The sequence below is a fragment of the Lipotes vexillifer genome, unplaced genomic scaffold (genome assembly GCF_000442215.2).
Source record: "Lipotes vexillifer unplaced genomic scaffold, Lipotes_vexillifer_v1.1 scaffold454, whole genome shotgun sequence".
Classification (NCBI taxonomy): domain Eukaryota; kingdom Metazoa; phylum Chordata; class Mammalia; order Artiodactyla; family Lipotidae; genus Lipotes; species Lipotes vexillifer.
In genome coordinates this window covers 1726891-1739080 of record NW_006779481.1, presented here as the reverse complement: position 1 = coordinate 1739080, position 12190 = coordinate 1726891, and the positions used below count along the sequence as shown (strand labels likewise).

The window sequence follows — 12190 nt, the reverse complement described above, 5'->3', positions numbered from 1 at the left end:
TTCCCCTACAAATTTCAAAATGATATTTCACATCTTAGACCTTTTATATGTGGAGCAACTTTAAAAGCATGAAGAGCAGGTGGGAAAACAGTAATTTTTCAAAAGGTCTAGAACAAGCAAGGATGGAGACTGGAATTTAAGTGCCAAGGCTCTTTTCGAAGAGACAATAGGAAAATCCTTCTAGCGAGTATAGACAGAAATACACCTGCATCTTAAAATGTTATAGGCAGAAATACACCTGCATCTTAAAATGTATCTTGACTATATATTCTATATTTGTAGCAAGAAATTTTTTAGCTTTTTAAGCATTTTCGTGAACTAATTAATTCCACCTTTAATCAAAATTGTATGGTATATATCTTTTGTAACAGGAAGACAGTAATTCATGGAGGCTCAAACATTCCTCATCCCTTTGCAATAAGCTTGTTTGAAGATCATGTGTTCTTTACCGATTGGACAAAGATGGCTGTAATGAAGGCAAACAAGTTCACGGAGACTGACCCACAACTGTACTACCGGTCTTCCCTGAGGCCTTTTGGAGTGACTGTTTACCATGCCCTCAGGCAGCCCTATGGTAGGCCCCTCAGCAGTGGAAAACCATGCTTGGTACTGGCCTTGGTAGAAAGGTTTTCTCAAGGTTCTCATGAGATTTGGGTGGCATTCTGAGATATATGATGGGTTATCTAGAGAGTTCAACCCTCTGAAATTGGCTTTGCAGATCGTTGGCATTCTGGAGAACTTGATGTATTTCAGAGTTAAAATGCCCAGTCTACAAAGAACTTAGAGGTGTATTTAACAGATATTTGTCGGCACCTGCAGTATACCAGGTCCTGTCTACAGGCTGGAGAAAGAGCAGCAAACGAACCAGACTAAAATACCCATCCTTATTCTACGGGAGGAATCTCCCAATTCAACCCTCTAATATTACAGTCGAGGAAACTGAGGCCCAGAAGAAGAAAATGACATGCTAAGTGGTCATTTTAGGTAGTGTCAGAGCCATTTTTTCCCTTCTTCTCTGTTGTATATTTATGACACCTGTTATTTGATTTGCATTGTTTCTGTCATAGGTCAGCTGGGTTTGGTTCTCTCTCAGGCTGGTCATTGATCAAAGAAAAGAAACATTTTGATTCAGACACTGACTGTTATTTTATAGTACTTATGTTACTTATGTTATTTTACAGTAAGTTTTGTTTGTTTCAAGCTTTTAAATTGACATGACTGTTTAGACTGTGTATATAGCTCTCTTCTGTATTTGCTCATGCATCAAAGAAAAGAAACACAATAAACTAGACTACATTGGAAGAAAGCTTAATATCAGTGAACAGTAATTCAGAGAAAGACAGATTTCACTTTAAAACTGTAATGCTAAGTGATAGGTCTGGCTAGGATGGAGAGAGACTATAAAGTAATTAGGTTGATTAAAAAACTCAAACCAACCAACCACTAAACTGATAGATTCAGATGACTACCCTTCAATGTAGTCATCCTAGGAAACAAATACTTCATTGGAAAATATATACTGTACCTGAAAGTATATACTGTATTAGAAAATACCTATTTGGAATAATCAGTTCATGAGCTACTAAATTCACATCTGCCTTTGACCAAAAATATTACCCAGTTTTATTATCTAAATTATTTCTATTATTTGCTTCAGAATTATACCTGCCTGTGTTTCTCAAAATTAATCTACCCGAGAAGGTGAAGAGACTATTTTAAAGCATAACTCAAAGGCTAAGAAGACAGTTTCAAAAGCAGACATTTTTAGCTCTGACAGCCTTGTGTACAGTGAACTTCCTGATGTCACTGCTTTGAGAGTGGTTTTTGGAAGTATAAACTGGTTTGTGTTTCAGACATGTAGGGTTTTGGAATGAGATCTGGATTTGAATTCTAGTTTAGCTATTTAACCACTGAATAATCTTGAGCAAGTTGTCTCACCTTTTGGAACTTTGCTTTCCTTTTATGTAAAATTGCGATAATATTTACCTCTTAGAGGCATTGATTGTTAAGTTGTCCTACAAAATAAGCATCCAGTGAGTTATAGTTATTTATTCTATTTTTTGAATGGTAAAAAATAATACTAAGGTTATTTGGGGGGCAATTATATTTTAGTCACTGAGGCTAGCAGACAGAGTCTGTTACAGTTATAGGGGGAAAAGATCCCCCAAGGTTATCCAGTTGCAGGAATCTTGTCTTTTTTTTTTTTTGCCACCATCAGTTTGAGAGTAGATTCGAGAGCAACGATGACATTGGGAGCAGCTAAATGTGGATGTATTCAGTAGCAACCAGTAATGATGTCTCCAAGGGGTTTCAAACCCATTTCACCCACAGGTCTCAAAATGGCTTCTCATGTCTCGGATAAATATGCATTTCTAATTGAGATTTAACCTTGTGCATTTTTCCCTCCAGCTAGCAATCCATGTGCAGATAACAATGGGGGCTGTCAACACATCTGTGTCCTCAGCCACAGAACATTTAATGGTGGTTTGGGCTACCGTTGCAAGTGCAGGCTCGGCTACATTCCGGATATGGATGACTACCACTGCGTTGGTAAGAAATCAGTTTTGGACTGTCTTTCTGATGGTCAGCACAGGGGTATGTGCTGTTCTTGGACTGGGCCAGCTCCCTGTAGCACTTCTTCACAGCAAATAAGCTTTTGGTAGCCCACGGGCATCTTCCTTGGTAGGCACCTTTCCCTTTGTACAAAGAGCTGTGTTTGAAGATGTAAATTTCTGTCCTTTGGGACACATCTAGGGTTTCCTTGGGCTCCCCTTTCCCTTTATTTTCTTCCTGAAATCTGTCTCTTTTTAATTTTTTTTAACATCTTTATTGGAGTATAATTGCTTTACAGTGGTGTGTTGGTTTCTGCTTTATAACAAAGTAAATCAGCTATACATATACATATATTCCCATATCTCCTCCCTCTTGCATCTCCCTCCCTCCCACCCTCCCTATCCCACCCCTCTAGGTGGTCACAGAGCACCGAGTTGATCTCCCTGTGCTATGTGGCTGCTTCCCGCTAGCTATCTGTTTTACATTTGGTAGTGTATATATGTCCACGCCACTCTCTCACTTTGTCCCAGCTTACCCTTCCCCCTCCCCGTATGCCCAAGTCCATTCTCTAGTAGGTCTGCGTCTTTATTCCCGTCCTGCCCCTAGGTTCTTCAAGAGTGTTTTTTTGTTTTTTTTTTTAGATTCCATATATATGTGTTAGCATATGGTATTTGTTTTTCTCTTTCTGACTTACTTCACTCTGTATGACAGACTCTAGGTCCATCCACCTCAGTACGAATAACTCAACTTCATTTCTTTTTATGGCTGAGTAGTATTCCATTGTATATATGTGCCACATCTTCTTTATCCATTCATCTGTCGATGGACACTTAGGTTGCTTCCATTCCATGTCCTGGCTATTGTAAATAGAGCTGCAATGAACATTGTGGTACATGACTCTTTGAATTATGGTTTTCTCAGGGTATATGCCCAGTAGTGAGATTGCTGGGTCATATGATAGTTCTATTTTTAGTTTCTTAAGGAACCTCCATACTGTTCTCCATAGTGGCTGTATCAATTTACATTCCCACCAACAGTGCAAGAGGGTGGCCTTTTCTCCACACCCTCTCCAGCATTTATTTATTTAATTTTTTTTAAACATCTTTATTGGAGTATAATTGCTTTACAATGGTGTGTTAGTTTCTGCTTTATAACAAAGTGAATCAGTTATACATATATATATGTTCCCATATCTCTTCCCTCTTGCATCTCCCTCCCTATCCCACCCCTCCAGGTGGTCACAAACCAGCTAGCTGATCTCCCTGTTCTATACGGCTACTTCCCACTAGCTATCTCTTTTATGTTTGGTAGTGTATATATGTCCATGCCACTCTCTCACTTTGTCCCAGCTTACCCTTCCCCCTCCCCGTGTCCTCAAGTTCATGCTCTATTAGGTCTGTGTCTTTATTCCCGTCTTACCCCTAAGTTCTTCATGACCTTTTATTTTTATTTTTTTCTTAGATTCCATATATATGTGTTAGCATACGGTATTTGTTTTTCTCTTTCTGACTTACTTCACTCTGTATGACAGACTCTAGGTCCATCCACCTCACTACAAATAACTCAGTTTCGTTTCTTTTTATGGCTGAGCAATATTCCATTGTATATATGCGCCACATCTTCTTTATCCATTCATCTGTTGATGGACACTTAGGTTGCTTCCATGTCCTGGCTATTGTAAATAGAGCTGCAATGAACATTGTGGTACATGACTCTTTCTGAATTATGGTTTTCTCAGGGTATATGCCCGGTAATGGGATTGCTGGTTGTCGTATGATAGCTCTATTTTTAGTTGCTTAAGGAACCTCCATACTGTTCTCCATAGTGGCTGTATCAATTTACATTCCCACCAACAATGCAATAGGGTTGCCTTTTCTCCACGCCCTCTCCAGCATTTATTGTTTCTAGATTTTTTTTTTTAACATCTTTATTGGGGTATAATTGCTTTACAATGGTGTGTTAGTTTCTGCTTTATAACAGAGTGAATCAGTTATACATATACATAGTTCCCATATTCTCTTCCCTCTTTGTCTCCCTCCCTCCCACCCTCCCTATCCCCCCCCTCCAGGCAGCCACAAAGAACCGATCCGGTATCCCTGTGCCATGCGGCTGCTTCCCACTGGCTATCTACCTTACGTTTGTTAGTATATATATGTCCATGTCTCTCTCTCGCCCTATCACAGCTCACCCTTCCCCCTCCCCATATCCTCAAGTCTGTTCTCCAGTAGGTCTGTGTCTTTATTCCTGTTTTACCCCTAGGTTCTTCATAACATTTTTTTTTCTTAAATTCCATATATATGTGTTAGCATACGGTATTTGTCCTTCTCTTTCTGACTTACTTCACTCTGTATGACAGACTCTAGATCTATCCACCTCATTACAAATAGCTCAATTTCGTTTCTTTTTATGGCTGAGTAATATTCCATTGTATATATGTGCCACATCTTCTTTATCCATTCATCCGACGATGGGCACTTAGGTTGTTTCCATCTCCGGGCTATTGTAAATAGAGCTGCAATGAACATTTTGGTACATGACTCTTTCTGAATTCTGGTTTCCTCAGGGTATATACCTAGTAGTGGGATTGCTGGGTCATATGGTAGTTCTATTTGTAGTTTTTTAAGGAACCTCCATACTGTTCTCCATAGTGGCTGAACCAATTCACATTCCCACCAGCAGTGCAAGAGTGTTCCCTTTTCTCCACACCCTCTCCAGCATTTATTGTTTCTAGATTTTTTGATGATGGCCATTCTGACTGGTGTGAGATTATATCTCACTGTAGTTTTGATTTGCATTTCTCTAATGATTAATGATGTTGAGCATTCTTTCATGTGTTTATTGGCAACCTGTATGTCTTCTTTGGAGAAATGTCTATTTAGATCTTCTGCCCATTTTTGGATTGGGCTATTTGTTTTTTTTGATATTGAGCTGCATGAGCTGCTTATAAATTTGGAGATGAATCCTTTGTCAATTGCTTCATTTGCAAATATTTTCTCCCATTCTGAGGGTTGTCTTTTCATCTTTTTTATGGTTTCCTTTGCTGTGCAAAAGCTTTTAAGTTTCATTAGGTCCCATTTGTTTATTTTTGTTTTTATTTCCGTATCTCTAGGAGGTGGGTCAGAAAGGATCTTGCTGTGATTTATGTCATAGAGTGTTCTGCCTATGTTTTCCTCTAAGAGTTTGATAGTGTCTGGGCTTACATTTGGGTCTTCAATGCATTTTGAGTTTATTTTTGTGTATGGTCTTAGGGAGTGTTCTAATTTCATTCTTTTACATGTAGCTGTCCAGTTTTCCCAGCACCACTTATTGAAAAGGCTGTCTTTTCTCCACTGTATATTCTTGCCTCCTTTATCAAAGATAAGGTGACCATATGTGCATGGGTTTATCTCTGGGCTTTCTATCCTGTTGCATTGATCTATATTTCTGTTTTTGTGCCAGTACCATACTGTCTTTTTAAAAATTAATTAATTAATTTTTTATTTTTGGCTGTGTTTTGTCTTCATTGCTGCATGTGGGCTTCTCTCTATATGCAGCGAGCAGCAGCTACTCTTCATTGTGGTGCACAGGCTTCTCATTGTGGTGGCTTCTCTTGTTGCAGAGCACGGGCTCTAGCCATGCGGGCTTCAATAGTTGTGGCACATAGGCTCAGTAGTTGTGGCTCGCAGACTCTAGAGTACAGGCTCAGTAGTTGTGGTGCATGGGCTTAGTTACTCTGCGGCATGTGGGATCTTCCCAGACCAGGGCTCGAACCCGTGTCTCCTGCATTGGCGGGCGGATTCTTAACCACTTCGCCACCAGGGAAGCCCCATACTGTCTTGATTACTGTAGCTTTGTAGTAGTCTGAAGTCTCAGGGAGCCTGATTCCTCCAGCTCCGTTTTTCTTTCTCAAGATTGCTTTGGCTATTCAGGGTCTTTTGTGTTTCCGTACAAATTGTGAAATTTTTTGTTCTAGTTCTGTGAAAAATGCCAGTGGTAGTTTGATAGGGATTGCATTGAATCTGTAGATTGCTTTGGGTAGCAGAGTCATTTTCACAATGTTGATTCTTCCAATCCAAGAACATGGTATATCTCTCCATCTATTTGTATCATCTTTAATTTCTTTCATCAGTGTTGTATAGTTTTCTGCATACAGGTCTTTTGTCTCCTTAGGTAGGTTTATTCCTAGATATTTTATTCTTTTTGTGGCAATGGTAAATGGGAGTGTTTCCTTAATTTCATTTTCAGATTTTTCATCATTAGTGTATAGGAATGCCAGAGATTTCTGTGCATTAATTTTGTATCCTGCTACTTTACCAAATTCATTGATTAGCTCTAGTAGTTTTCTGGTAGCATCTTTAGGATTCTTTATGTATAGTATCATGTCATCTGCAAACAGTGACAGCTTTACTTCTTCTTTTCTGATTTGGATTCCTTTTATTTCTTTTTCTTCTCTGATTGCTGTGGCTAAAACTTCCAAAACTGTGTTGGATAAGAGTGGTGAGAGTGGGCAACCTTGTCTTGTTCCTGATCTTAGTGGAAATGGTTTCAGTTTTTCACCATTGAGGACAATGTTGGCTGTGGGTTTGTCATATATGGCCTTTATTATGTTGAGGAAAGTTCCCTCTATGCCTACTTTCTGGAGGGTTTTAATCATAAATGGGTGTTGAATTTTGTCAAAAGCTTTTTCTGCATCTATTGAGATGATCATATGGTTTTTATTCTTCAGTTTGTTAATATGGTGTATCACATTGATTGATTTGCATATATTGAAGAATCCTTGCATTCCTGGGATAAACCCCACCTGATCATGGTGTATGATCCTCTTAATGTGCTGTTGCATTCTGTTTGCTAGTATTTTGTTGAGGAGTTTTGCATCTATGTTCATCAGAGATATTGGCCTGTAGTTTTCTTCCTTTGTGACGTCTTTGTCTGGTGTTGGTATCATGGTGATGGTGGCCCTGTAGAATGAGTTTGGGAGTGTTCCTCCCTCTGCTATATTTTGGAAGAGTTTGAGAGGATAGGTGTTAGCTTTTCTCTAAATATTTGATAGAATTCGCCTGTGAAGCTATCTAGTCCTGGGCTTTGTTTGTTGGAAGATTTTAAATCACAGTCTCAATTTCAGTGATTGTGATTGGTCTGTTCATATTTTCTGTTTCTTCCTGATTCAGTCTCGGAAGGTTGTGCATTTCTAAGAATTTGTCCGTTTCTTCCAGGTTGTCCATTTTATTGGCATAGAGTTGCTTGTAGTAGTCTCCCATGATCCTTTGCATTTCTGCCGTGTCAGTTGTTACTTCTCCTTTTTCATTTCTGATTCTCTTCATTTGAGTCTTCTCCCTTTTTTTCTTGATGAGTCTGGCCAATGGTTTATCAATTTTGTTTATCTTTTCAAAGAACCAGCTCTGTCTCTTTTTCAAACTATGCTCTTGAAATTCTGTAGGATTTAATTTTGAGTTCTTTTCTCTACCATGTGTATATCTTTTCCACTTTAGATGTTAGTCTTAACTCTAATGGGGAGCACTTACCATCACTTTTATTGACCTCTCTTAGCTCACCACTTTTGCCTAAGTCAAGTAATCACATCTTGACCCCACCTGGCTTTACTGCTGTATTCCAAACTAAACTCCTAAGTGTTGGGTGGCTTATTTCTTCATCTAGTGTTTACTCCTCAATTCAGATTTTCTCTTTATTTCTGCCTCTATGCTCTGGGTTTCATTCTTACCCTAAACTCTTCCTGTCCTCCTTTGGTCACCTGCACTTCTACTCACAATTAAAATAGGCTACTGCCTTGGCTTCAGCTGATGATGAAATGCACTCCTACAATATTTGTTTCTCTTATGTTCCCTTTGACAACTCTCCTTTTTAGTGCCTGTGGCAAATTCTTACTCCCTAGATGGTGCTGCTTCTTTCTGGCTTAGTATGTAAATTCTCTTATTTTAACTCAAACAAATTTGTTCACTTTGTAGGTAACCCTAGATTCAGATAAAAATCACCCTCGTTTAAAAAACCATGTGTTTCTTTTTGATTTCCTGGGATACGGTCACTGTCTCCTTCTTTGATCTTACACATCACTCCTTCTTCCTGTTTCCTCCATTCCTCCACTCCCCTTCTTCTTTCCTTCCTTTATTTCTTTCTAAAGAACTTACCTGGTGGCTGTCAAACTTCTTTTTTTGCTGGTCTTAATATCCCCCAAACTGCAGTAGGATTTTTGATATAGATCTCTACACAAAAGTTAATTTAACTCAAGAATTTTGATGGGATTATTATGCAGTTAATACCAGTTTAGAAATTAAGCATATGGACACCATGGTTTTTTTTTTAACATCTTTATTGGAGTATAATTGCTTTACATTGTTGTGTTAGTTGCTGTTGTATAACAAAGTGAATCAGCTATACGTATATATATATCCCCATATCCCTTCCCTCTTGTGTCTCCCTCCCACCCTCCCTATCCCACCCCCCTAGGTGGTCACAAAGCACCGAGGTGATCTCCCTGTGCTATGCGGCTGCTTCCCACTAGCTATCTGTTTTACGTTTGGTAGTGTTTATATGTCAATGACACTCTCTCACTTCATCCCAGCTTACCCTTCCCCCTCCCCGTGTCCTTAAGTCCATTCTCTAGTAGGTCTGCGTCTTTATTCCCGTCCTGCCCCTAGGTTCTTCAGAACCATTTTTTAGCATACGGTATTTGTTTTTCTCTTTCTGACTTACTTCACTCTGTATGACAGATTCTAGGTCCATCCACCTCACTACAAATAACTCAATTTTGTTTCTCTTTATGGCTGAGTAATATTCCATTGTATATATGTGCCACATCTTCTTTATCCATTCATCTGTTGATGGACACTTAGGTTGCTTCCATGTCCTGGCTATTTTAAATAGTGCTGCAATGAACATTGTGGTACATGACTCTTTCTGAATTATGGTTTTCTCAGGGTATATGCGCAGTAGTGGGATTGCTGTGTCATATGGTAGGTCTGTTTTTAGTTTTTTAAGGAACCTCCATATTGTTCTCCATAGTGGCTGTATCAGTTTACATTCCCACCAACAGTGCTAGAGGGTTGCCTTTGCTCCACAGCCTCTCCAGCATTTATTGTTTCTAGATTTTTTGATGATGGCCATTCTGACCGGTGTGAGGAGATACCTGATTGTAGTTTTGATTTGCATTTCTCTAAAGATTAGTGATGTTGAGCATCCTTTCATGTGTTTGTTGGCAATCTGTATATCTTCTTTGGAGAAATGTCTATTTAGGTCTTCTGCCCATCTTTGGTTGGGTTGTTTGTTTTTTTGATATTGAGCTGCATGAGCTGCTTGTATATTTTGGATATTAATCCTTTGTCAGTTGATTCATTTGCAAATATTTTCCCCTATTCTGAGGGTTGTCTTTTCGTCTTGTTTATGGTTTCCTTTGCTGTGCAAAAGCTTTTAAGTTTCATTAGGTCCCATTTGTTTATTTTTGTTTTTATTTCCATTTCTCTAGGAGGTGGGTCAAAAAGGATCTTGCTGGGACACCATGTTTTATATAAATAAATCTTAAGGGTAAATTTCTCAGGGAAAAGTAAGATTGTAATACTTCAATTTAAGATTGTTTTGCCTTCACAGTATTTTCTTCTTCCCTTCTTTCCATTATTTCCAACTATGTTTTCTACAGATTTTTTTTTTTATGTTTATTTCAGAATTATAACATGTGCTTTATGGGTGTATAAGTAATTTCTCTGGAATTGGGAGAAGGCAAGAACTATGCTGTGGCTGACTGTGTGTGTCCCTCTTTCTACAGCTGCTGAGCGATTTCTGTTCTTTTCATCTGATGTGGCTGTTCGTGGCATCCCGCTCACCCTCTCTCACCAGGCAGATGTCATCCTTCCAGTGACAGGAGGTGCTTCCGTCTTTGTTGGGATTGATTTTGATGCCCAGGAGAAGGCTATCTTTTTTTCAGATACAACAAAAGACATGATTTGTAAACAAAAGATCGATGGCACAGGTGAGAAAGGGTTTAAAGGGGTTTTTTTTGCATTTTTGTCTGTCTTCAATAATAATACTAATAATTTTTTTCACTAAAACTTTGCATTCATTTCTTAAGCAGGGTCTTTTACTAAGCTTGCTAAATACTTTTAGATTGGGAAAAGAAATCTATTGCTTTTCTTTTGAATTAAGTTTAAGTGAACACTTCCTTTATTTTCAAAATAAATTACAAATGAGAGTGCATTTTAAAACAAATATTGTTGTAATTGGACAATTAAGAATATCAATATTGACAAATATTAACCTATGGACACTCCATAATAGGAGTGTCAAATGTATGAAAGCTGTTAATTTGTTAATTAACTAGAGGCTGTTCCTATATTCAAGTAGCCAGACTGAGCCAATGGAATGACCTCCCTATAGGAATGCTGCACTACGTAAATGCTGGGCTTGGAATAATAATATTTATTTTTAAAAGACATGAATTATATGTAAATATGGATTTATTGTCAGTTTTCAGTTGATTGGAATTCTGTTAAAATCTTCATAATCCTCACAGAAAGATAAATTATAGTCAGTCATACCTTACCGGTTGGGTACTTTATTGGATGCTGGCATGATCCAGTACTTTGATTTTAGAATCCACTAATGGGTCGAAACCTGAAGTCTGAAAAACAAATCAGTAGCCAGTATAACATAGCAACTAAGAGGGGCCAGCTCAGGAGCTAAACTGCCTAGTTTTGAATGCTGGCTCCTCACATTTCCTAGTTATGTAATCTTGGGGAAGTTACTTTCCTTGTACCTCAGTTTCCTAAATCTGTGAAATAGGAATAATAATAATAATAGAGGTACTACATAGCTCATAAAGTTGTTGAGAGAATTTTAGGCTAATACATGTAAAATACCTAGAATAATGCCTGGAAAATAGTAAATATTCAGTAAATGTTAGCTATTATTGTAGCTGTTGTCAATGAAAAACTCTATTGCTCTGCCCCACCCTGCCCCCAACTCAGACCTACTCGCTAGAGGTAATTCCTTACCATTCTTTTACCTGTTTGTTCTATTATTTGTCTCCGTGTTTCTAAATATTTTGCTTATACTGTTGCTGAGTCCAAGTTTGTACTGCTCGCTGCATGACAGGCCAGTAAATCTAGAGATGAGGTGTTGGGGCAGGGAATAGCGACTTTATTCGGAAAGCCAGCAGACTGAGAAGATGGTGGATTAGCGTCCCAAAGAACCATTTTACCCGAGTTAGAATTCAGGCCTCTTTTATACTAAGAGGGGAGAGGGTGTGGTTGGTTGTTGCAAACTTCTTGGTGCTGGAATCCTTTGTTCTTGCAGCTGTCCATGTACATCTGGTCACTGTGTTCTTATAAACCACTAATAAGACAAATGTTATTCTCTGTTCTGCAACTTTTTATCTCTATATGAATGGAAAAGTCTTACACCTTTAAAGATCAGAGCCTTGAGGGCTCTCCTGTGTATTTCAGGCCATAGGCAACGTTCCTTTACAAAATGTGCACAGCCAGCATGATTAAGCACAGGCAACAGAGCACAAAGGTTAGAGCTAAAGGAATAGATTCAATATGGAGTCAGGTTTGTTCTTCTCTGTTGCAGTACTACTACTTGATTTGCATATTAGACATTTATTTTCATTGTTATGGATAGGGATTTAGCTCTTACATTCCCCTCCACCAAC

The 12190-nt window shown here is 38.5% G+C and overlaps 1 protein-coding gene across 1 annotated transcript in view; it reads left to right on the top strand.

Annotated features, from left to right (window-relative positions):
• LRP2 (LDL receptor related protein 2) overlaps positions 1-12190 on the top strand; it is a 194855-nt gene that overhangs the window by 52497 nt on the left and 130168 nt on the right. The window contains exons 14-16 of the mRNA XM_007452631.1: positions 372-574; positions 2410-2550; positions 10307-10510. Coding sequence (XP_007452693.1) covers positions 372-574; positions 2410-2550; positions 10307-10510 — 548 coding nt within the window. The remainder of the gene's footprint in view (positions 1-371; positions 575-2409; positions 2551-10306; positions 10511-12190) is intronic.